Consider the following 26,219-nt stretch of genomic DNA (forward strand, 5'->3'; position numbering starts at 1 on the left):
CCGCCCCCGGCGGCGCCTTTGGAGCTTGGAGGCCTTCAGCCCAGTTGTCCCATCCTGCTCCGCTATCCCGCGTCACCCGTCAGGGTCCGTCCACCGCCCTCTAGTGGCGGGTTTCTTTTTCGCGCAAGTCCTGCGGAAGCACCTGCGTTATCCAAGCCGCTGTCTTCACCTGCTCTGGCGTGACCGTCAGGAGGGCATCGTGCAGGGTGCTCAGCGAGGAACCTCGCACACTGCCGTCCCCCCGCCCCCGGATTATCTTCCTCCGTCAGGGCTCACGTTCACCCAGCAAACGCTGTCCTCTCCATCTTTTCACACCCCTCCAGCAGCCCTCGCAGACACCCTCGCTGGTCTCTGAGTTAGCCGGGCCCAGAGAGGGTGAGTGACCAGCCCGAGGCTCCCAGCGGGGCTCCCGGCCAGAAGCCTGCTTCTTTGTCCGGTCTCCAGGGCTCTCAGACAGAAGCCACCCCTCTAATGACAAGGCACTTGTGGCAGAAGGAAGTGGAGGGCAGGTGGGTTTGCATCGCCCAGCTGGACTGATTCTAGCCCTGCTGTCTTGGAGAAGCACCTCAGAGTTCTGGGGTCCACAACTACCTCTGCATGGCAGCCGACAGTTCCTTCCCAGCCGGCTGGCTCCCCATCCTTCCAGGGCACCTGAGTGCCCGCAACCTGACCTGCTCACAGGTGTTGCAGAAGGCTTGCGTGGCTTTCCGGGGTGTTGCCCGGGGCAGGTGTTTAATTGCAAAGGGAGGTCTTCACATCCAGCCCCCAGGCCCCGCGACTGGGGACGCCCGTCCCCTGAATGCTGACTTTGGAAGAGAACTTTTTTGACCTGTCTGCAAACCATCTTTCAACTTGTTATTCAGGTTACTCTAATTTTTTTCATTACAAAAGACATATCTGCTCGACATGAAAGTCTTTAAAACTACGAAGAAACATAAAGAAGGAAGTAAAAAACACCCAAATGCATTCCCAGAACATGGTGGGCCAGATTACGGGGGCTTCACTGAAGTTTTAGTTGCTAAGTACTTTCACATCCACCGGGACAGTGCCCGGCACCTAGCTCCGACCAGAGGGAGGAGGGGGGTTTGGCTGTCTCAGGACTTGAGGAAGAGTTGCTAGCGAAGCCAAGGTTCCTGAAGAGGACGCCGTCCCCAGTGAGAGGACAGCTGCTTGGTCTCGTGTTTCCACACACCTTTGTGGGCAGCTATGCCCACAGGACTGGCCCACATGGGGCGTCTCGCTCCCTTCCTCCTTCCCTGAGTCTGTCGATTCCATTTGGAGGATAAGTGAGATTTCCTCCTTGTGCTGTCAGTAGCGTATATTCTGGGCTGGGATTGCAAAACCCCCTCAACATGGCCTGGGTCACCTGAGCAAGTGGCTTACCCTCTCTGAGCTTCTTTGCTAATCTCTAAAGCTGGCTGAGTAACAATTCATAGAGCTCTCAAGACAGTTAAATGATGCATTGACTATGGTGCCTGGCATCTAGTAAGTGCTCAGTAAGTGCTGGCCACGCCCCCATCATAACCATCATTGTCAGCATTATCATCTGGCCACGCCCCCATCATCACCATCATCACCATCACTCTCCTCTGGTCATGCCTCCATCATCGCCATCATGGTCACTATCATCTGACCACACCCCCATCGCCATCATGGTCATTATCATCTGGCCATGCCCCCATCACCATCCTGGTCACTATCATCTGACCACGCCCCCATCACTGTCATCCTTATCACTGTCATCAGGCCATGTCTGGTTTCCTCTGTGAGGAATGATACTTGGCAGTCAGAGAGCACTTAACCGATTTGCTCACAGGCCTTCACACAGGTCTCATTTGACGCCTGCAATGATTCTGTAAAGGATGCTTTATCATTTGGCCTTACCTTTGTTATTGGTTGCTATTTATTATTTATCATTTTCAAGTGAGGAGTTTTAACTGTAAGGAAATCACCGTTTCTGGCCGCTGCTCCCTCCTGTCCCTCTTCCTCGCTGAGCTCACCCCTGCTCGCCCTCAGCCCTGGGCTCCAAGTCCTTGGCGCTTCCCCTGACCCCACAGTAAGGGACAGGCCCCTGGGGAGGTTCCCTCGTGGTGTGGTCCTGGGTCTCTGTGTGGGGGCTTACTGCCTGCTAACTGTTCTGCTGTCCTATCTCCAGCTTGTCTTATAAAGTACGTATTATAGGAGAAAAGCCTAAGTGTGGTGTGGACGTAAATAATTTTGCCTGTGGCACTGAACCAAGCAGAGCATTTGCAATGCAGTGAACGCCTCATTGCTCCAATTGCATTGCACAACCCCAGGGGGCGCTGTGACACTTGCTGTAAATGTAGGCTTGTAGATTTATCACAACAGGTGTCCAGCAGGTGGCAGTGTAGTGCTTGAAGGAAGGAGCACTCTTTTCCCTAATTTACACCAAATTATGTGTTTGGGGGGGGATGCCCAGCACAGGTCGATGAATCCCAAATCCCAGATCTTGTGGGGAGTCTACGCCAAATACTCGTGCCCGGGAGATTTGCAGGCAGGAGATGTGGGGCGGAGCCCCACACACACATGCATTTTCCATAAAGCATCTCAGAAAAAAATGGGTAAGCAATGTGAGTGTAAGAGGTGCTGTTTTGTTTTACATTCTAGTTCCTCTCTGACCTCTGTCCATCCTTTTAATCTGTCTCCCAAGGGCCAGAGAGGACAACACCGTTTTCAGAAAAAGGACAGAGGGTTAGCACGGCTTATCTTGGGGGAGGACAAATTCTTACTTTGATAAGCTTTGAGGTCCTTATGTCAAGCAAGCACTCATTTCTTTTTTTTAACTGTGAATGAGTATTTAATTTCAAACTTTAAGAGGAGTTGCAAAAGCAACACAGAGTTCTCCCATATTCCCTTCGTTCAGAGACCACATTTGAGTTTTTCCAAAGGATCCAGTCCGGGATCCCGCAGGAGCCCTTCCATCTGGGAGACTTCGTAAGTCTTCCCTAGATTCTCTCAAGGGGCTCTTTTGAAGATTATGGGGCAGTCATTTTGGAGACTGTCTCCCAGTTTGGGTTTGCTCAGTGTTTCCTCGTGATGAGATGCAAGGTGTCCATGTTTGCAGGAATGTCATGGAAGGGACGTGTGTTTCTGGCAGCCCTGTTACGTGGCAGGTGGTGACCATTTGCTGTTATTGGTAATGTTCACTCTGACCCCCTGATCACGGGGAACCTGCCAGGTTCTCCACCCTAGTTTTCTCTTCCCTTGGAAGTTAGTATTTTGTGGGACCTTTAGACTATTTTAGGGAACCCGTTTTCTCATCTCCCTGTCCCCTGCTAGTTTTAGCACCCAATGGTACTTCTTGTCTGAATTAAGTAATTCATTGGAGATTCTCTAAATCTAAATGGAGATTTTCTACTCCCATCCTTGCTTCTCACGCTAATTCGTTGGCTTTCTGTCATCAGGAAGAGCTTTCTCTTCTTGTTTATTTATTCACTTATTTGTAGCAATGTGGTTTCGTGGATGTCTGTTTATTCAACAGGTAACCATCTGTTAATGTTGTCCCACTTTGGGTCCAAGGAGCCGCATCAAGGTGGCCTGTGTGTCCTGTGGACACACCCCCATCCTTTCTGGCGCACTTCCTTACCTTCTGGTTCCACAAGGTATTCCAGGCTCATCTCGTTCTTTTCCTGCCTCAGCCCTGGAATAGGCCATCTCTGTAAGAAGCCCTTGTTCTTTCTTCCGAGTTCAGTAAGTCCCTTACATACGAACCTTCAAGTTGCAAGCTTTCGAAGATGCGAATGGGTGTCCGCATGTCCAGTCACGTAACTTCGTTCCCGTGTCTGGCGTTATCTGCAACCTAGGCTAACTTTGTTGCACTTATGAACAAATTGGACTTACGAATGCCCCCTCAGAACTGAACTTGTTCATGTGTAGGGGGGCTTACCGTCTAGAGTGGTATTTAGAACCCAAGATCCGAGTATTAAGTGTGCTCACTGCTTCCGGGCTTTTGCTGATCCCGGCCGCTCTCAGGAGGGGGAGTTAGGGACACACGTCCTCGCACGTCCACGTGTTCCTACACATTACTTTTTTGCTTTTCTCTATATTGAAAACCGTGTGCTTATACTGATAGCTCTTGTTCCTGTCCAGTACCACAGAGTCTATTCTGGTTTTCTCCCGCGCTGGATTAGTAACTCCCTTTCTTTGACGGTGGGAAACCTGCTCCCATTTTCCTCCATGCATTTACCTGTTGCTCAGCCCCCCTGAATGCAGCCAGTCTGCCGACTGGTCTGGCCAGCACCTTGCTCAGATTCCCTTCCCCCTTCCCCGTCTGCGAGGCTGCTTCCTCAGCAGGTACGGCTTCTATCACGCAACAGCCGGTGGTCTAAAAGAAGAGACGTGCAAAGGAGATCCTTTAAAGGAGTGAATGGTAGAATTTAAGACTGTGGGATTACAGGAGGTTTTTTTGTTTCAGCACTTGTCTGATGTTTCTGGTTTCGCTTGTTTTCAAACAATAGGCTTGGAGAAAGAGGCCCTTGAGGGGGATTCTCTCCCTGACAGTCAGCCCGGAGTAAAAGGCTCTAGTTTACCTTTTTGCATTGATCCTATTGTAACCCTTGGTGGGGAGAACGTGAACGCCATCCCGATGATGTAATGTGAAACCCCACAATTTCAGATGAACCCGGGGAAGAGGAAGGGTGAGTCTGGAGTGATTGTAAAGATGTTTTTTACGCCAACTCTCTTTGTTTTTGACTACAGGACAATTCAATTACGCCGTAACACAGTCTTGCCTCCTGGAAGTTCTTTGGAGAGAGTTGATTAGCCAGGGCTCCTTCAATTGGAGGAACAAAAATCCCAACTCAAACTGGCTTAAGGGGAAAATTAAAATTATGCCTAGGCTTACATCCTGAAAAACCCAGGCCCAGTTGTAGCTGAGAGGGGTCCACGGGGCATCTGCTGCTTGGCCGTGCGTGCGTGTGTGTGTGTGTGTGTGTGTGTGTGTGTGTGTGTGTGTGTCTTGTTTTCTCTCTCCTTCCTTTAGCTCCCACTTCTCCCTTCCTCTGCACTGGTGGCCCCAGCAGCTCCGGCTTCTGTGGCTTTTTTGCTGGCCACCTTGGAGGAAAGAGAGAACTTCATTTTCTCAGTGGTTCTGACAAATGTTCCAGTCTCGTCTTCACAGGCCCCCGAGAGTCACTTGGGCATCCCCAGCCCACGCCTGTGGCCGGAAGATAGATTGTTCTGTGTCCACTGCAGGCATGGGGGGTGGGGCAGGCCCCCAGACCTCTGGGAGTGGGGTCGGGTGTACCCCAGAGGAAGAGGCAGGCGCTGCTGCCACAAGAAGGGAAGGCGGGTGGGCAGGGAAAAGCCGTATCTTCAGGAACGATCTGCTCTGTAAACGGATGAGATGATATTACGGGCAGCACAGGGGTTGTTAGTGGGTGTTTCTCAGGGTTTTTTTTTAAAGCTCATCCAATTACTAGTCCCCGTGTCTTTCCTGTCATCTCTCCTCTCTATTAATTGGCGAGGTGTAGCTCTTTGTCGTGGACTGTGCAGAGGTGAAACGCCCCTCCATCTGTCTCAGTTATCGGAAAGGCAGGATTACTGAGCCCTTCTTCCTCTGGCTACCGTGCAGCCCAACCCAAACCACCCGCAGCTGCCTGTCCTGGCCTGGCCGGCCGTCTCCCTGCCGGGCGCTTCCCCACCCTCGGTGTGAGTGGTTCTGGATCAGAACCCCCGCTTCCTGCCTTTCACGTCTCCCTATCCGGTTGTCACCCCACCAGAGGGACAGTGGGTCTTACACCCTCGGCACTGCCCATCGCTGGGTGCCCAGGAAGTGCCGGTGGAGGGGGTGGGGTTAGTCGAATATGACTTGCTTCCCAAGGTCAAGGGTTGCTCCGGCATCGAGCGGCATGCGCTGGACCTTCTGCTGGACCTGGACGGCAGCCCCTTGGTCACAGTACGGGGCCCTCCCTGCTCCCTGTGAGCTGCAAGGGGTGGGGGGCAGCTGGCCTGTCCCCGAGCATCACTGGGGGTCCTTTCAGGCCCCTTATTCATGTGACTCTCATGAGAACCCTGGGAAGAGTAGGGTTTCCATTTACACATGAAGACAGAGGCTCAGTGAAAGCTCTGGAAAACGAGGCCAGATCTGGTTGACCCCAGAGCCCTGTTGGCTCATAAATCACACATCACCCCCTAGAAGGGCTCAGAAAAGGGGGGGGCTGCCCCTTGCCTTGAAGAGGACGGGCGGGATCTCTTCCCAGGACACAGCCCGGTCCATGCACCGCTCCCGGCTGTTTTCACGCCTCCTCCGGGGTGGGGAGCTTGGATAAACAACACCTGGGACGGAGCACCCTGGTCTGCATTTCCTGGTCGCTGAGGCCGGGGGCAAAGACATGCCCTGGTCTCTCTGGGCTTCCCGGGCCTCGGGACTGAATGGAAGGAACGGGGGCCCCTTTGCAGACCCCCCGGTCGAACAGCTGAGCACAGTCTTCAAACCCAATACGAGCTCCTTCTCCTGATTCCCCAGGGGTCTGAGGTGTGGGACCTGGTCCAGAATGGGGGCTGGGCTGTGTTGGCCACACCGTTGGTTCTGGGGGCGCCCGGTGCGTCCCGGGCAGCTCCCGGGTCTCAGCGTGGACTCTCATTTCAGGCCTGCAGGTACGGACACGTGCAGCACCTGGAGCACCTGCTCTTCTACGGGGCTGACATGGGGGCCCAGAACGCCTCGGGGAACACTGCCCTGCACATCTGCGCCCTCTACAACCAGGTCAGTGAGCAGGGCAGCTGCCCCACACCCTCCGTAACCACGTGGGCACCGGGGCCAGGGCTGTGCTGAGTGCTTTGCAGGTGGATGTCCAGCTTCAGCTGCCGGCACAAAGTCCCACAGGTGGGACGGCTTAAACAGCAGACGTTTATTTCTCACAGTCCTGGCTGGACGTCCCAGATCAAGGTGCCAGCCTGCTTGGTTCCAGGAGAAGGTCGTCTTCCTGGTTTGGGTTTGCATGACTCCTCTCACTGTGTCCTTACATGTGGAGAGAGAGAACGAGCACTGGTGTCTCTTCTTCTAAGGACACTAATCCTATCAGATCGGGGCCCCACCCTCATGACCTCATTTAACCTAATCACCTCCTGAAGACCCATCTCCAGATACAGTCACGTTGGGAGGTTAGGGCTTCAACATAGGAATCTGGGGAGACACACTCAGTGCAGAGCAGGGAGTGGTACTCACCTGCTTCTTTGAGAGTGGTTATCCCTGTTGTAGAGAAGAAAACTGAGCCACAGGAAGTGAGGGGAGGGTCCTGGGGCACAGCTGGTACAGTCAGAGATGGGCATCGAAACCCCCATGGCTGAGGGTGCAGACTCTGCGGTTATGGTGTCACACGTACCCCACAGGGGGTCTCTACTGGGGCCTGGGGGGGTGCGGGGTGGAGCCATGAAATGGGGAAGGGTGTGGCTGACAGAGCCCCCAGGACAGTTATGGTGCCCCACCAGACCCCAACAGGACCACCATGAAACAGAGGCAAGCCTTACATCACTACATGTACAAACGTGTCCCCAGTGGGCTTTTTCTTTTCAATTCCTTTTGAATTGTGGCTAAATATGTAAAACATGACAAACATTTGACTGTCTTAACTATTTTTAAGCATGCAGTTCAGTGCATTATTGTATGACCATCCCCTCCATCCCTCTCCGGAACTTTCCATCCTCCCAAACTGACACTCTGTCCCCACTAAACGTTCACTCCCCATGCCCTCCCCAGCCCCTGGCCCCCACCAGCTACTCTCTGTCTCTGTGGATTTGACTCCTCTAGGGACCTCATGGGAGTGGAATCACGCAGTATTTATCTTTTTGTGTCTGGCTTATTTCACTGAGCATCATGTCCTCAAGGTTTATGCACGTTGTAGCTTGTGACAGAATTTCCTTCCTTTTTAAGGCTGAGTAATCTTCCATTGTGTGGATGGACCACATTTTGTCCGTTCATCTGTCAGGGGACATGGGTCGCCTCCACCTCTTGGCTGTTGTGAATAGTGATGCCGTGAACGTGCAAATCTTTCTTCAGGACCCCACTGTCACTACTTTTGGGGACACACCCACAAGTGAAGCCTCGATGAGAACAATTTGTACAAAGCCCACAGTCTTCCGTGTGAGATGGACTGAAAACCAAGGCGAGCTGGGAGTGAGTGTGCTCGGGAAGCAGCAGGGGTGGGATGCGACTCCTGCCCCCAGGCATGCCTCCTAAATGACGGGGCACACACCCCGTGCAGTGTGACCACTGGGCTACCGTGTGAGGAGTGAAGCTGAGAGCCTCTGGTCCTGCTGAGAGGCAGGGGGAGGCCAGAAGTCGGTAGGGGGGCACGTGGAGGGGTGTGGGAAGGGGCTGGCTCCCCGGAGATGGGTTGGGGCACTGCTTCAGGGGGTGGTGTTAGTTTCCTTGGTGCCTGAAGTCAAGATAGTTCCTGGATATCACTAGTAAGGGCTCCTCTGTCCTTTCTTCTTTTATTCTTCTCTTTCTCTGATTTCAGGGAACATAAGGTCTGGAGCAGGGAGGTGTGGACACTCCACAGAGCAGCTGAGCAAAATAGGGGTGGGGGGGTCTACCACCTAGAGGAACAGAGGGGAAATCATGGATTAGGGTGACTGCTGGGGGCCCCTAAGCTGTGTGCACTCTGCTTATCCTCTCTCTACCATCCAATCCAAAGCAATGATTCCATCTTTTTGAGTGAAATCTCCAGCCTTTGCCTACACCCAAGTCCTTTCCCTGCTCACTCCATGACTACTCCATCCCAGGCCCCTCCAGCCACTCTGTAATCCCACTTTGCTTCTAGCTATTGAAACCTCCTAGATTCTTTGCCCTAGAAAACTCCTATGCATCCTTCAAAACCCAACTGAGATATCCTGCCCTCAGTCAAGCCTTTTCTTGATGAGCCCCTGATAGAGTTAGTTGTACTTTTTACTCTGTAGCCCTTTGCAGTACAGCCAGGGTGAACTGCCCAGGATCAGGTCGTTATTAGGCCTTACCTGTCTTCCCTACGGGCATCCCCTCCCCGCTTGGGCTCACCTTCTCAGGGGCGTAAACCACCATCTTTCAGGGTGTCCCCTGCTCCTGGCACAGGAGAGCAGCTCAGCCAGATGAGGTTGGGGAAGAATTTCAGTTTGACTCCAAGGAGTATTCTGAGAGCTGCTGGCCAGCTCCTCAATGAAAGCATACTGATGGGATTTGCACGCAGCTGGGGCCCTAGGTGTTCCAAGGCATTTGGATGTTGGAATGGCTTTATGAGCACGGAGAGATCTTGCTCGGCTGCACTAGAAAAACACGCATCGTGAACCTTGGCTTTGGTTGGTAAAACATCTGTGCCAACGTGTGCTTCTTAATTATTGCCTTAGAGGGAAAAAGCATTCCTTAATTGTCCCCAGTAGATTTTATCATGAAAAACAAAACAAAACAAAACCCAGAAAACCATGTTTTCTGTCTCTTGAAATAATGGTGGACAAGATGGTCTTTGAACACGTAACCTTTCTGTTAGAAAATGTCAAGACGTGTTGGGAATCTGAATTCCGAGTTATTCATGGTGCTGGGTTTGACTGGTGTCACTCTGCCTCCTCCAGATTTGTCCCCACCCTCGGCTGATGACTGTAGGAGGGCCCAGAGCTGCCCGGGGCTCTGAGGAACACCCCTCCACTCCTGCCTTAGGTTAGAGGGTCCAGCAGACTTTTTCTGTAAAGAGTCATTTAGTAAATATTCTGGCTTTTCAGACCACGTGGACTTCTTCACAGCTACTCAACTCTGCCGCTGCAGTGTGAACTTAACCACAGGTGATATGCAGATTAATGTGTGGCTGTGCGCCAATAAAACTTTATTTATAAAACAGGCAGCGGTTCAGGTTAGCCTGTGGGCCCCAGTTTGCCAGGCCCAGCCAGGCATAGAAGGCTGCATCTGTCCTCTCACCAGACGTAAGGTAAGGACAGACTCCCCACTCCAGGGCTGAGTGTCTTCCTCCTAGCGTGCCAGGGAGGCCCCGTCAGGGAGTGAGAGCTGTCCCCTCTCCAGGGTCCTGGGACCTCCAGGGCCAGCCTACTGCTGTCCAGCTCCACCCATCTGTCCCTCTGTGGCAGCAGGGGTAGAAGTGCCTTTGGTGGCATCTCCTGTTTCGGACACCCTGCCTTGCATTATGTGCCAGGGGCCATCACAGAGGGTCACAGACTGGTGCTTGGTGGCCCCATAGCCCCTGGACAGCATGTCCAGTTGGGAGTCAGCAAGTGTTCTGGGATCCAGCTTCATTAATCCCTCGTGCCCCTTCCCTGGGATGCTAGTGTGACCTTTAACCTTTTCCCTCAGTCCCGCCTCAGCCGTTGAGGCATCTCACTGATGTACTAAGAGAAGCCGGTCCATTCGGCCTCTCAGTGTGATTCAGAGATGCATAGCTCCGTACACACTAGCGTCCTTGTGATGACCTGTCCGAGAGGAATGGAGGGAGGGATGGAGATCCCTGAGCCTTTGTCTGGCGCACCCGGCAATGGTACCTAACCTGAAGTCCTGTCCTCCCCAAGTCACCGGTGTGCTGGCCTCCTCGCTGTGTCCACTTTCAATTTCTACATACATGGGATGTGTATGGCTGTGTGAGGCCAGGCTCAGGGCCAACAAGAGAAACCGCTCTGCAACTTCAAGCAGAAAGGGGTGCCGTACAGGGCACTCTGGGGAGAAACATTGAGAAATAGACTGTCCCAGCTGTGGGGACACAGTGCTTTTGGGTCAGGATGGGAGTCAGGGAAAGGCACTAAGAAGCAGCCTCTAGGTAGAGTTGCAATGCAGGGAGCCGTGGCAGTCTGGGTTTCATAAAATCCCTCCTCTGTAATATGGAGATAATTATACCCAGCTTGCAGGGTTGCTAAGAGGCTTAAAATAGAAAGCAAACATATGGCATGCCTGGCACACGGCAGATTTTCAGTAAGAGTGGCTGTAATGGTGATGATTATGGTGTGATGATGGATGGTGACTATGGTGATGATGATGATGGTGGTGGTGATGATGATGGATGGTGACTATGGTGATGATGGTGGTGATGGTGATGATTATGGTGTGATGATGGATGGTGACTATGGTGATGATGATGATGGTGGTGGTGATGATGATGGATGGTGACTATGGTGATAATGGTGGTGATGGTGGTGATGGTGATGGATGGTGACTATGGTGGTGATGGTGATGATGGTGGTGATGGTGATGGATGGTGACTATGGTGATGATGAGGATGGTGGTGATGGTGATGATGGATGGTGACTATGGTGATGATGAGGATGGTGATGGTGATGATTATGGTGTGATGATGGATGGTGACTATGGTGATGATGGTGGTGATGATGATGGATGGTGATGATGACGATGATGATGGTGGTGATGGTGATGGATGGTGACTATGGTGATGATGAGGATGGTGATGGTGATGATGGTGGTGATGATGATGGATTGTGACGATGGTGATGGTGATGGTGTTTATGGTGTGATGATGGATGGTGACTATGGTGATGATGGTGGTGATGGTGATGGTGATGATGGTGGTGATGGTGATGGATGGTGACTATGGTGATGATGAGGATGGTGATGGTGATGATGTTTATGGTGTGATGATGGATGGTGACTATGGTGATGATGGTGGTGATGGTGATGATGGTTGTGATGGTGATGGATGGTGACTATGGTGATGATGATGATGGTGGTGGTGATGGTGATGGATGGTGACTATGGTGATGATGAGGATGGTGATGGTGATGATGATGGATGGTGACTATGGTGATGGTGATGGTGATGGATGGTGACTATGGTGATGATGTGGTGGTGATGATGATGGATGGTGACTATGGTGATGACGATGGTGATGATGATGGTGATGGTGATGATGGTGACTATGGTGATGATGGTGGTGATGGTGATGATGGTGGTGATGGTGATGGATGGTGACTATGGTGATGATGATGATGATGGTGGTGGTGATGGTGATGGATGGTGACTATGGTGCTGATGATGGTGATGGATGGTGACTATGGTGATGATGATGATGGTGGTGGTGATGATGATGGATGGTGACTATGGTGGTGATGATGGTGACTATTGTGACGATGATGGTGGTGATGGTGATGTTGACGGTGAAGGTGGTGATTAGGATACTGCCCATACTGCTGTTAATTTGACTTACAAAGCTTCTCATTAAATATGAAAGCATCAAATTTATGGATTGATTGTGTGTTTTATCAATTTTAGGCAGACCTCATCTGTACACTTCTAGTAAAACACACTGTGATCGGAATATTCTCTCTTCCTCTCTTATGAAATCAACTAATTAGGGCTTTGATTGTAAGCAGCAAATTGCATCTAATCTACCAACTCCCTCCATCTGTTGCTGCCTTTCCAGGAGCACCAGAGGGAGGGACGCAGCCTGGTGTTTGTTTTTCCACCTTGGATAAGGAAGGAAGGGAAGGAATATTAAATATCAAAGGTTACTAGGTCGGGCCAATTTGTCTGGAAGATAGAAAAATAAACCCTGCCTCTCTGGAGCAGGCCTCTTGGTTCTAGTGAGAGCCAAAGTAAAGAGACAGGCTGTGTTCTGTTTGTGTCTCTGTGTCCTGTCCGAATCCCGCAGAGCAGTCGTCATAGTAGCTGGTGGGGGCCTCCGTGGGGGCAATCACGGGGTAATCATCCCCTGGGCGTTGAGGGCGTGTAGAAAGGCGTCCCCACGGTCCTTCCCCTTAGATCCCCCCAGCGAGCCTGTGGTGGCTACTGTCGGTTGTCATTCCCTCGTGCAGGCCAGGAGATGCAGGTTTGGTGCAAAGCAGCTCCGCCGGTAAACGCCAAAGCTGGGCTTCGAGACCCACCCTGTTTTTCTCCTCCCCCAGGCTCTGGCGACGTTCCTCTAACCCCTCGACTGGGGGGAGGATGGGGCTCCACTGGTCACAAGTCAGGTGAAGGTGCGTGCCACGGCGTGCGTGCCACGGCGTGCGTGCAGCATGGTCTTTGGGGCATCACCCTTCAGAGGAGGGTGGTCTGTGGAGCCAGGTTCCAACCTCGCTCTGGTGACATCAACTTCCCAGCTCTTTACACTTTAAAATTTTACTGATCGCACGCATCTAGGCTCTTCTTGGGCTTGTGTCTACTTGGACAGGCTCCGTTCAAGGGATCGTTTGAACAGGAAATGAGTTCCTGACTTATAATTTGGAGTGTTGAGTAGTTCACGTCTGTGACACTTATGCGAAGACGGCCTCGGTGCAGTGGCAATGAGAGCTCCGGGGGCGGGGGGACTTGGAAATCCGGAGTCGAAGCCGGCCCATCCTGGGTAGTTTGAAGCAAAACGCTCAGAGCGCCTGTCTTGGCCTTTCCTCCTCCATCTTTGGGCCGCGTGCGCATGCGCAGGCGCCGCCATCTCCTCCGCGTGTCGCCTCGGCTGCACGAGCGCGTCCGCCTTCACTTCTCACCACGTCTGCACCGCAGGCCTCGTCCAGACCTCGCTGGACTCGCAGCCTCCACTTCCTGCCCCTGTTCTCTTACAGGACACTCCAGCCAGACTCCACCCCTTCTAGCTCGGGGCAGCGGGTGGCATCGCCGCGGTCACGCCTTGTCCCCACGCAGCTCAGCCGCTCCGGGGCATCTTCTCTTGGCGTCCGTGCCGCCCACTCCATTGCCCCAGTTCTCCCCACGGTGACCTCAGGCAGGCCTGTCTGTGTCCTTAGGTACCTTCCAGAAAACACCGCCGGCTGGGTCCCAACGTGCCGACTCATCTCTCCCCTGGGCTCTGGCAGTGATGTCCACCCCGTGGCGACATCGCCGTGGAGACGGCGTGGGTGGCTCCTCCCCCTGTGTACATAGTGCCCGACTCTCTGTGGCTCCAGCCTGAAGTCTGGGTGGCCTTACTGGCCCTTACGGCCCCTCTCCCAGGTCTGGTCAGCTCCCTTCTGTCCCCTCCCAGCCTGGCCCAGGCCACTGGCATCCTTGCCCTGGACCGCTGCATTCACCCCCAACTGCCCCACCCATCTGCCTCCCAGTCTTTATTCCCTCACTTTCTGCAGGACACTGGAGTGGCTTTGTGCCACGTGGGTCAGTCTGCGTTCCCCGTGACCCAGAAGGCCCTTGTCGCCCCCCCCCGCCCCGCAGCTCCTCTCCTGTCCCCTGTCCCCGGCTTCCTGCGGCCCCAGGGCCTTTGCACTTGCTGCTTGCTCTGCCAGGAACGCTTCCCCCCTTTGCCACATGGCTCTTTCCTCGAGGCTGAGGCTCAGCTTGGAGGCCACCGCCTCAGGGAGGCCTTCCCTGACCACCTGCCTCACTTTCTCCATCACATGACCGTCTTGTATGGTCTGCGTGGTGCTGTGTGTCCCCAGGGGCTGGGATGGGACGTGGCGTGGCCAACACTCAGTACCGACTCGTTGCTTGCATGCATGAACACATTTTGGGGGCCTGCGTCTTCATGGGTAAGATGAGAGCGATGTCACCTGGGCTCCTGCAGGGGGTGGTGACCCCAGGGGCTGCATGCCTCGACCAGGACAGGGCGACCCTCAAGGTGCTCGGGGAGGAGAGGAGCGTGCGTTTGTTAGGGGTCATTTCTCCGCTAGTCATGCCCAGAAGATAATTGGATATTCCTCCTGAAGCCTTGGCCCTCAGAACACACAGGTTGTATCTGTACTTGATGGACTTGTTTAAAAGGATGAAGACACACCTCCCTCACAAGGGAACTCGGGCAGCTAGCGGTCGTGCAAGGGAAGAGCTAGGCTTCCATTAGCAACGCCTCTGGGTCACAACTTCTCCTTTTCCTCCCTTTCGGAAGCCGCAGTTTTTCACTTAACCCTTCCTGGCCTCTGCTGCCTTACCTGTGAAATGGGCCTCCTACTAGCCCCTTGCAGGGATGCTGTGAGGGTGGAATCAAGGAGCAGGTAGATGTGTTTTCTGAACTGCAAAGCATCCGTGCATGCACACAGACACACGCACACACACACACACCTGTACACACGTGTGCACACACGTGCACAGACATGTGCGTGCACACATGTTGCTCACGTGCGCACACACACACGTGTGCCTGTGTACACACACACACACACACACACACAGTGTCATTGTTCAGAAGCCCCGTGAACCACTTGCCCTTCCGTTTTGAAATCGCTCTCCGGGACGTGCTCTCGCTTTGAAGCCTGGTAAATGTTAGAGTCAGGGGGTGCGTACCTTCAGGTTGGTTAATATTGACTCAGAGTTGCCCGTCCGTGGGTGAGCAGAGGAGTCTTCCGGGATCCTGGCTGGATTCCTCCCGGGACAGTGTGCCTGGCATTGCCTGACAAGGGTTTATTCTTAGCTTCATAGGAAACCAACCTCCTTTCTGATGGGAGTTTTCAGTGGAAGCCCTTGCTGAGCGTGGGGAGCGTTTCCAAGGAGTCGCCGGGTCAGGCTCTCGTTCGGGGTCCTGATAGGCCAGCAGCTCTGGGCATCTGAGGCAGCTGGCTGGTCCTCCCAGGCTGCCCTGGAGTCGGGCCAGGGCACACTGAGGCCCAGTGTGAATTCGTTTCAGGATGAGAGCCCCAGGCAGCCTTCGGGTCCCCTGAGCCCCTGGGGGGGTCTGCCCCGCTTGCTGTCTCAGGAATTCACTCTTTCTTCTCTCTCACCTGCACGCCCACACCCCGATGTAACCTGCCCAAGTTCCGCGCATCTCCTGGCTCTGTGTCCCCTCCGTGCCAGGACTCTTTCAAACGCCCTCGGCTTTTTGTCTCTCATTGCAGACGTTGCTTGCTGAGGCACGATAGCACGGCCATTTTAATTAATTAAATTAATTTACTTCGGGTTGTAATTAACAAGATCCAGCTAGGTGTAATTGAAGGGGAGAAGGGGATGCTGGAGCGGGTCCTGGAAACGCAGCCAGGGGTAGGGAGGCCGGGGCAGGACTGGAAAGCTCAGGGGTCTGTGTTTAAATAGAACTTGACCTACAGACCCAGCCGAGCGGGAGTTGAGACTGGAATACAATAACAAGACCCGGGCGCGGTCTTCACCGGCCTTCAGTCCACCTGAAGTAACGCCCGAGACTCTTCTTTTAAACCCTGGGTTCCGCTGCACCCCAGATATGAAAGGTGTGTTTGCCACGCATAGTACATCTTTTTAAATTTTCTCAAATGCTTTTAGTTACTCAAAGCACTGAGAACGCACGCTCGTGGAAAAGGTGCAAACAGTGTAGACAGAGCCTCAGGTTTCCCTGCAGTTCCCACCCCTATATTGTGGTGCGGGTCCTGCCCACCATCTGAACCCGGGCACGAGCTCACACACTCACGGCTGTTTCAGGACACAGTGGGGCTCCTGGCGAGTGTGTCCTTCCACTGCCTTTTTCTCTCCTAACCTCTATCTTCAGGTGTTCTTCACGCATGCCACCCCACGGGGGCTGTCCTCACTCCTGACAGCCCCATGTCCCTCTGCCCCTTCTTGGGGACCCACCCCGACGTGGACCCCGGGCCCCCTCTTTGCCCACAGCGGTCCATGAAGGCAGCCTCCTCCAGGCCCGTACAGCAAGCACCCCTAAGTCTGCAGTGACCCTCAGAGCCACCCAAGGGTACAGCTGAGGCCCCGGGACCCCCGCAGCCCGACGACAGTCTCCCTGCAGAGCTCAGATCCGCCCCACCCCTGGCCGCGGGTGTGCGAGCAGCTCCCGCCCTGTCCGACGCCTCCCTGACCGCGGCTCAGAGAACAAGAGTCCCTCCGCCTCGGCTCCTGTGTGCTGCGTGCACAAGTGGTTTCCTCATTAAAGTCATCATCGTGCAGTGGAGGCCCCAGGGGGGCCCTCGCCCAGGTCACAGGGACCAGGGTCGCCCCAGCTGTGCTTTGCTTGACCCAGATGTGCTCTTGGCTGGACCTCGCGGTCAGAGAGTGATCTTCCTGCCGGCGTTCTCAGCAGGCGTGCTCCCCTGTCTCTGCCTATCTCTGCGTCTCCCTTGGTGTCTGTCTCTGTGTCTCTCTTGGTCTCTCTGTCTCTGTCTATCTCTGCGTCTCCCTTGGTCTCTGTGTCTCTCTTGGTCTCTCTGTCTCTATCTCTGTGTCTCCCTCAGTCTCTGTGGTCTCTTGGTCTCTGACTCTGTCTCTATCTCTTACTTTTCTAATACGTGACACGTTTATTGAGATATAACTCACACACCATACAGTTTGCCCATCTAAAATATACCGTTCAGTGTTTTTCAGTCTGTGTACACAGTTGGGTAACCATTCCCCACGGTCAGTAATAGAACGTTTTCATCACCGCAGACCACTCCCCAGCTCCCACCCTCCCTGGGCACCGCCCACCCGCCTTGCTCTGGATTTTCAGCTTTCGTCTCAGGCCTCCTCTTTCTCCAGGTCCTCCGGCGCGTGCCGTGTGCCCTGGCCTCGGCCCTACTCTTCCCGGGACAGCAGGTCCCCTTGGGCTGGGGTGGGGCTGTTGGCCTGGCCCCGTAAGCAGGCCCCTGGGGGACCCTGGTCAGTGGCTTCATTTACTCATCACTGCAGCTGCCGCGTGTCCGCCCTGGGTGACCACGCCCATTGCCTCTGCTCTGGACTCTATAGCTGGAGGTGGACCAGGGAGATGGGCCCAGGGCTGGGGTTTGACCACGACCTGCACTGGAGCCCCTGTGCAGAGACCTGTAGAAGTTGGAGCGGCCCAGCTGCGTGAGGCGCCGGCACCTGCGGGCACTTGATCATCCAGACGCTCTTCCCAAAGTGTAATTTGCCCGTCGTAACAGCCCAGCTGCATGTATTAGGCAAGGTGTTCATGTCGCCACTGCTTCTATAGCCATGTGCTTCCACTTGTCTTTTTTTTTGCCGCAGCATGAAGCTTCCGGGATCTCAGTTCCCCGACCAGGAATTGAACCCAGGCCACGGCAGTGAAAGCCCGGAATCCTAACCACTAGGCCACCAGGGAACTCCCTTGCGTGTGTCTTTTTATCCGTGGGTAGTTGTCCCCACCCTCCCCATCAGGAGTTTCAAAAGGGTTGGCCTCTCCGGGTGAATAGTAGATGCTCAATAAGTGGACAGGAATAGATTGATTTTCATTGTACAAATCCACAAGAAATGACTATTGGCTGCCTTTTAAAAACGTTAGAAAATGTAGGTACAGAAAATAATAATAACAAAAGATTTACTCCGTCATCCCTTCTCCTTCCTGAGAAAGTAAAACCCCTTAACTGGTGACATCTTTCCAGACATATTCTTTGCTTTCTAGAATACTGGCTTTAAAATGTAAGTGAAATTCAGCTATATCATTGTTCTAAGACTCACGTTTTCTACTTAGACGTTCTTGGGTATTTTTCTTGTCAGTTTATATCGGTCTGCCTTCTTGTTTTTGCTACCACTGCCTCGGCAAAGAATGTTCTATGGAGAACAGTATGGAGGTTCCTTAAAAATCTAAAAATAGAGCTACCATATGATCCAGCAATCCCACTCCTGGGCATATATCCAGACAAAACTGCATTCTATTCAGAAAGATACATGCACCCCAATGTTCATAGCAGCACTATTGACCATAGTCAAGACATGGAAGCAACCTAAGTGTCCACTGACAGAGGAATGGCTAAAGAAGATGTGGTACATATATACAATGGACTCTTAAAAGAATGAAATAATGCCATTTGCAGCAACACGGATGGACCTAGAGATGATTATACTAAGTGAAGTAAGTCAGACAGAGAAAGACATATCATGTCGCTTATATGTGGAATCTAAAATATGACACAAATGAACTTATTTACAAAACAGGGAGAGACTCACAGACATAGAGAACAAACTTATGGTTACCCAAGTGGAAAGAAGAGGAGGGGAAGAAGGACAAGTTAGGAGTTTGGGATTAACATATATAGACTACTATATATAAAATATAGATAGCAAGGACTTCTGTAGAGCACAGGGAACTATATTGAATATCTCGTAATAACTTCTAATGGAAAAGCATCTGAAAAAGAATATACATATATATGTATAACTGAATCACTTTGCTGCACTTCTCTGAAACATTGTAAATCAACTATACTTCAATAAAAAGTTGTTTGTTTTGGGAAAAAAAGAAAAGAATGTTCCAGAATGATTCCCACTTTCTTTTATTTTAGAACATTTTTGCCACCTCCAGGTTTTCTCTTCCTTTTTTTCCTTTTGTATTTTACTTGCAGCTTTTCTATTACGTATTTTATACACACGTGCAAAGCTCTCTGTAGATGGTCTTAAAAAAGTGGAATCACTGGCCGTGGGATGGATGTATTTGAAATTTTTGTAGATTCTGCTGAGCTGCTCTCCAAAGTCTTTGCAGCAGTGAAGCTTCAGCTGACAGCATCCAGGGCCTGTCCACCCTCCTCCTGGCCCCTCCGACGAACAAAGATGCCCTCCTGTTGACTTTGCGTTTTCGTTTCTCTGAATTCTTGTGAGATCGCCCTGTGAACAGGCTTCTCTAGAGGATGCCTGTGCCACCGCTATACACACGGATTTCTTCTTCCTTCTCTGCAGGACAGCTGTGCCCGCGTGCTGCTGTTTCGGGGTGGAAATAAGGACTTGAAGAACTACAACAGCCAGACCCCGTTCCAGGTAAGCGGACTCATCAACCCCCCGAGACGCCGTGTCGTCGCGTTCCCACACATCCTCTGTGTGTGCTGACACGAGCTCAGCCCTTCCGTCGGGGACGGGGTCTGTGTGTGGAGCTGCGGCCCTATTTCAGTTTGCCGGTCCACACTGGCTTCCTTCCAGTTAGACCGAACAGCATCGCTAATGCAGCGATGCCTCCAGGGGGGCGATTCACGCAGGCAGCTTGGGAAAGGCAGCAGAGACGTGAATGCCGTTCACTGCAGCAGCTGTGGGGCAGTCCTGGCTTCGTGCTGATCCTGGGAATGGGGAGATCTTGGTAAGAATCTACCGGGAGGGAGCTGGCTTGCCATCATCCGGTGCCCTCACCCGGCCTGCTATCCTCGGTGAAGGGTGAACGACCGGGTCCAGAGTGGCTGTGGGGTTACATGGTGGAGTGAGAAGCCAGGGTCCTGATTTTTTTAATTGTGGTAAAATACATATTCCACAAAATGTACCGTCGTAGTCACATCAATGTGTACAATTCAGTGACCTTCAGCACATGCACGATGTGGTAGCATCACTTCTGTGTAGTTAAGAACTTTTTCATCACCCCAAGGAAAACTGTACCCACCGACAGTTCCTCCCTGTTCCTCCCTCCCGCGGCCCCTAGGCAACCACTCATCCGCTCTCTTCCCTGTGGACAGGCCTCTTCTGGACATCTCATGGGGATGGAATCGTACAATAGGTGGTCTTCTGTGTCTGGCTTCGTTCACTCAGCATTACGCTTTCAAGGTCCATCTGTGTTGTAGTGTGTATCGCTGCTTCCTCCTTTTTTACGGCTAATATCCCATTTTATAAACATGGGGCTCGTGGAACTTTGAGGCAGCTGGCCAGATGGTTTAGGGTGGAAAAGCTTGTTTTTTTTGGCTATAACTCTTTCAGAGTTATTGAAATGCTTTCTCATCCTAAACACAGCCCTCTCCGCTCGAACTGAACGTTGAGGTGACCGCGATTCTTTTTATTTGGAAATAAGTTTTGCATCTTATTGAGCTGAGAGAGGTCTTTCATTTAGACCTGGCTTCCACGGGAGACTTGACCAATCCTCTCCTTAGATATCACTAATACAGACGAGCTTGAGGCCTTGAAAATGAACCAGTTCCCTCCCCAGACTGGGCTGGATGTCTTAACAGTCATCATTAACCACTTTGCTCAGTTCGTGAGAACTGACGGGCCCGGACTTTACCCTGAATCCATGGCTTGAAGATACGTAATGGGAAATGGGTCATGGAAGTGAGTTCCTGCTGTGCTAATGGGTCTATAAAGACTGCGGTTTCGCCCCAAAAGCCTGTTCTCTTTCCAATGGTGATGATGAGGGAGCCGTGGGCTCTTCCCACTTCGTGCTGGGACACATCTGCCCTTTTGGGCTCAGCAGTGGGTTGGTGGCCTTGGTTTAAATATTTTGTTGCCATTAAATAATATCTTTCTTTGGTCCTTTTTTTTTTTTTTTTTTTGAAGTCAGAACGGTGCTTAAATTGCTTAGAAAAGAGCAGCTAATGCCCTTTGATTCATGGTGAAGGCGTAGGTGATAGAAGAGAGCCATTTCTCCCCGTCTGGGCAAAGGTTTGTAACCGCCACCTGGCGCTCCAGGGGAGTGACTTGTGCACGGCGTCCAGGACAGAATATCACTGTCCGTGACCTCCCTGTGAGTCCCCACTCCTGTCCCGTCACCACAGGCAGCAAGCACCTAGTGCAGGGACACCCCTTCTTCCAGGAGGCCTGGCAGGAAGCGTCGTGCACCCTCCTGGCAGCAGATTCGCGCCAGCTCAGACCCAAGGCCATCTGTCTCTATTTTGCTAACGATAATCAAGTGCCCCAAATGATTCAGGAAGACAATTATGCAAACACGCTTGAATAATAGGACTTTGTGCCCTGCAGACACTGTCCATGTAACGGGCGGAACCAAAGCCTGGGATGCTTGCTCTGCACGCCCAGCACGGGCTCCGACTGCGTGTGCCGGGAGCTGGTCTCCCCCTCATGTCTCCCCACCTTCTCGTGTTTTCATGGCACAAAGAGACTTAATTCAGGCTTCGGAGCCTTGCGTGTAAAATGTCCCCAGCATTCACGGTCCTTCCCTCCCGGTGATGAATCAACACCATTGATTTCGGGGGGAATGATGGCCTGCCCCACCATTTAACAGGGATCCAGTGTGTCCACCTGGGAAGCTTTGATGATATTCAGCTGCTGTTGTGGGCGTGGGCTTTTCTAAGAAACCGTGGAATATTTGACAGACTTCATCTGGCCAAGCTTTGCTTAATGATTTAATACAAAGGCTGGAGCAGCAGCAGCAGGACTCAGGGACTTGAGAGAAATGCAGACCCCCAGGCACCCAGAATCTGAAGCTTGGGCGCAGGGCTTCGGGTCCTGTGTTCTCACAAGCCCCCTAGAGACGCTGACATCCACTCAGGTTTGAGAATCAAGAGAGACAGGTGAATTTCTGAAGGAAGTGGTGACGGTGGTGACGGCGGTGATGGTGGTGACGGCGGTGACGGTGGTGATGATTGTGATGTGGTGACAGTGGTGACGGTGACGGCGGTGATGGTGGTGACGGTGGTGACGATTGTGATGGTGGTGATGGTGGTGATGGCAGTGACGTGGTGACGATGGTGATGGTGGTGACGGTGGTGACAGTGGTGATGGTGGTGACGGTGGTGATGACGGTGACTGAATCAGCCCGGGCCACCATCACAGAGTACCACAGGCTCAGGGGCTTAAACAACAGACATTTATTCCTCACAGTCTGGAGGCTGCAAGTCCAAGGTCAACGTGCTGGCAGACCTGGTTCCTGGTGGGGGCTCTCGTCCTCCACCTACTCATTGGTATTTCTTCTGTGCAACATGTAGAAAGAGAGAGAGAGAGAGAGAGAGAGAGAGAGAGAGCTTTCTGGTGTTTCTTCCTCTTCTTGTAGGAACAAGAATCTCATCTGATTAGGGCCCCACCCTTATGACTTCATTTGAACTTAATTACGTTTCTAGAGGCCCTTTCTACAAATATCATCACAACGGGGCTTAGAGCTTCAGCATATGAATTCTGGGGGAGACAATTCGGTCCATAACATTGATGACGATGTTGGTGGTATTGATGGTGGTTAGGGTATTGATGGTCATAGTGATGATGATGAATCTTCCCAGTTGCACAGAATCTTTTTCTAGAAAATATTTATTTGTTTGTTTATTTGGCTGCACTGGGTCTTAGTTGCGACATGCAGGATCTTTTAGTTGCGGCATGTGGGATCTTTAAGTGCGGCACGCGTGTGAGATCTAGTTCCCTGACCAGAGATCGAACCCAGGCCTCCTGCACTGGGATCGTGGAGCCTTAGCCACTGGCCCACCTGGGAAGTCCCCAGCTGCACAGAATCTTAAAGCTCACAGATGCTCTTTTGTGTGTTCTCGTTTAATGTTCAACAGCCCAACACGGTAGGCATTTTTTTGCCCAACGTATAGGACACGTGGAATTAGAGACGTTAAGCCTCGGAGTCCTGAATCAGTTAGTGGCCGAGTCTGTGAGCCCCAGGCCTTCTGACCACGGGTCCAGGGCTCTGTGGTCTGGGGTGAGGCAGGCACATCCTTCTGGCCTGTGATTCATCTTGCATCCTGAGATGGAGCGCACAGCATCAGGGATTCCTTGCTTTTTGGATCGCTCAGTCCAAGGGAGCAAACCTGTCCTGGTTCTGAAGATGAAGAGAAATGGGAAGGAAGGAATTCTGCGGAGGTGGAAGGTCTAAGTGAAGGGGGAGTACAGCTGGGGTGGGGGACAAAGGAATGGCCATCTGCAGGTGGGCTGTGATGTGCGCTGGGTTAGGCGCCGGTGCGTGAAGGTGCCGTGTAGGTGTGGTTCACATCTGCAGTTGACTCAGTAAAGGAGATGAGCCTTCCAGGACGTGGTGGGGCCTCATCCCATCAGTCGGAGTCCTTGGGAGCAAAAACTGGGGTTCCTGAGAAGAAGGAATTCTGCCTCCACACTGTAACACGGAGACCCCGCCTAGGGTTCCCGCCACCGGCCTGCCCCACTATCATATGGGCCAATTCCTTAAAATAAAGCTGTGCGTGCATGCGTGTGTGAGTGCGTGTGTGTGTGTGTACACATCCGATGGGTCTGTCTCCCTGGAGAGCTCTGGCTGATACCCGGGAGGATTGATTTGAACCCTTCTTGCCCCCAGCAGCTCCATTCCAATGGGCCTTCGTGGTTTTGGAGGTAAGGATTCCAGCCCCTGTGTGTTTGGGGAAGCAGCTCTGCCCCAACACGTGTCACTGTTGTGTCCTCCTCAGCTGCTCATCAGACGTCCAGAAGCAGAGAGGGAGGACAGGATGAGGAAGACAGGGAAAGGCAATGAGAGACATTCTGGAAGCTCTAACGTCCAATTGTCATACAGGGAGGGGCGTGTGAGGACAAGATGCCGGGGGACAGAGAAGTCCTGGCCGTGGGGTCTTTTTGGTGAACATCGTGCCCGGGTACGCTGGCTGCCGCCCAGGGAACAGGGGCTCTATGCCCCGCCGGGCACTCAGTCTTTAACACGCGTCATTCCTGATGCTGGTTCCCATCGTCCCCACTGGATGGAGAGGTGGGTGGACGCCGGGGTCTGCAGCTCGAAGGGTACGGTGAGGGTCGCCCACAGCCCGGGGCCCTGAGTCCTTCCTCCACCGTCACTCTGGATGTAAGAGGAGGAGAGAGGCCAGAGCCAGGAAGGAGGGGTTTTAAATTCCTCGGGTCTTAGGCAGTAAATCATGGGGCCGAGCCGGGCGTTGGCAGGCGCCCATAAATCCATTTCCTGGAGCCCCTCCCTCTGTGACTGACGCTCTGATGCCCAGGAACTGGCCGAGCCGTCGCATGTTCACTGGGGGCCACTCCACTCTCAGGAATGACCTTGGGTCTCTCCTGGAGTGTCAGATCCCGGCTCTTGTCCTTCAGGTCTATGAGCATCTCCCGGAGCTCTGATGGCGCTTGCTCATCCAGGGCACAGCTGGGGAGGGATGGAGATTCTCTCAGGTCACACCTGACGCCGTGCAATGCAGTGGTGCCTTGCGAGTGACCAAGTCGCCCCATCCTTCTCCGTGTGCTCCCAGCTGCTGCTGCTGGGTTGGAAGGCGGCCCAGAGACAAAGGCAGCCTGACACCCTGGGGGCTGTTCGTGTTCCGGATGTTGTACTTTTCCTGGGAAATCGATGGAATCCGCTCAGCAGGCATTTCGAGGCCCTGCGTCCTCTTGTCCTTCTGAACTTCTTTCTTCGTTAGTCACTCAACAGTAAGACTTCAGCAGCGTTTTGTCGAAATCCACACAGATTGTAGAGCAAGGTCAAGGCGCTGTCGTTCTCTCCTGTGACCTTATGCTTCCCCGTTGCATGTCGTGGGCAGGGTCCCAGGCCTCTCCTGCTGTGCTGCCTTCTGCGCCACAAATGGCGTGAGGTGACATCGCGAAATTGCAGAGTTAACACAAGACTGCATTAAAGGCACAGACACACGCGCACACACACAGACACATGGACACAGATACACACACGCGCACACACAGACACATGGACACACAGATACACACACGCGTGCATACAGACACATGGACACACAGATACACACACGCGCACACAGACACATGGACACACACAGATACACACACGCACACACACATGGACACACACACAGATACACACATGTGCACACACAGACACATGGAAACACACGCACACACACAGACACATGGACATGCACACACATAAACAGACACGTGCACGCACAGACACATGCATATACACCAACACATATGCACACACACAGACACGCACGTGCACACACAGACACATAGACACACACAGATACGCACACGCGCACACACAGACACATGGACACACAGATACACACATGTGCACACACAGACACATACACGTGCACACACACCAACACATATGCACACACACAGACACGCACGTGCACACACAGACACATAGACACAAACATACACGTGCACACACAGACACATGGACATGCACACACATAGACACGTGCACGCACAGACACATACACATGCACACACCAACACATATGCACACACACAGACACGCACATGCACACACAGACACATAGACACACACATACAGATACGCACACGCGCACACACAGACACATGGACACACAGATACACACATGTGCACACACAGACACACGTGCACACACACCAACACATATGCACACACACAGACACGCACGTGCACACACAGACACATAGACACAAACATACACGCGCACACACAGACACATGGACATGCACACACATAGACACAGACACGTGCACGCACAGACACAGACACGTGCACACACACCAACACATATGCACACACGTGTGTGTGCATGCACACATGCGGACATGTACGCGTGCACACACTCAGGCCCTCTGGAGGAGCGCGTCAAGCTCCGGGTTCAGAGACCGTGACCATGCCTGTAACTCCATCCCTGCCAGGCACACCACGGCTCCTCCCCTCGTCCTCTGAGGTGGTCACAGGGCCTCCTTCCCCCCCTGCTCAGGGAGACCAGCACCCACGTGACCCCTGCACGCCACCCACGATGGGCCCAAAGACAGATCCCAGCTTGACCTTCAGCTCACCTGGACCCGTGCACCTGGCCTCACGCCTGGGCCACGTGGATGTTCTGTGTCTGGGTGGGTGGACCAGCCGGGGGAGGAG

General features: G+C 52.9%; 1 protein-coding gene across 12 annotated transcripts in view; it reads left to right on the top strand.

Annotated features, from left to right (window-relative positions):
- SHANK2 (SH3 and multiple ankyrin repeat domains 2) overlaps positions 1-26,219 on the top strand; it is a 548,430-nt gene that overhangs the window by 141,191 nt on the left and 381,020 nt on the right. For all 12 annotated transcript variants that reach the window (XM_060302789.1, XM_070046075.1, XM_060302792.1 and 9 more), the window contains exons 9-10: positions 6,611-6,727; positions 19,439-19,516. In XM_060302789.1, the coding sequence (XP_060158772.1) occupies positions 6,611-6,727; positions 19,439-19,516 (195 nt within the window). The remainder of the gene's footprint in view (positions 1-6,610; positions 6,728-19,438; positions 19,517-26,219) is intronic.

This window comes from Globicephala melas, chromosome 8, assembly GCF_963455315.2.
Source record: "Globicephala melas chromosome 8, mGloMel1.2, whole genome shotgun sequence".
NCBI classification, from domain to species: Eukaryota; Metazoa; Chordata; class Mammalia; order Artiodactyla; family Delphinidae; genus Globicephala; species Globicephala melas.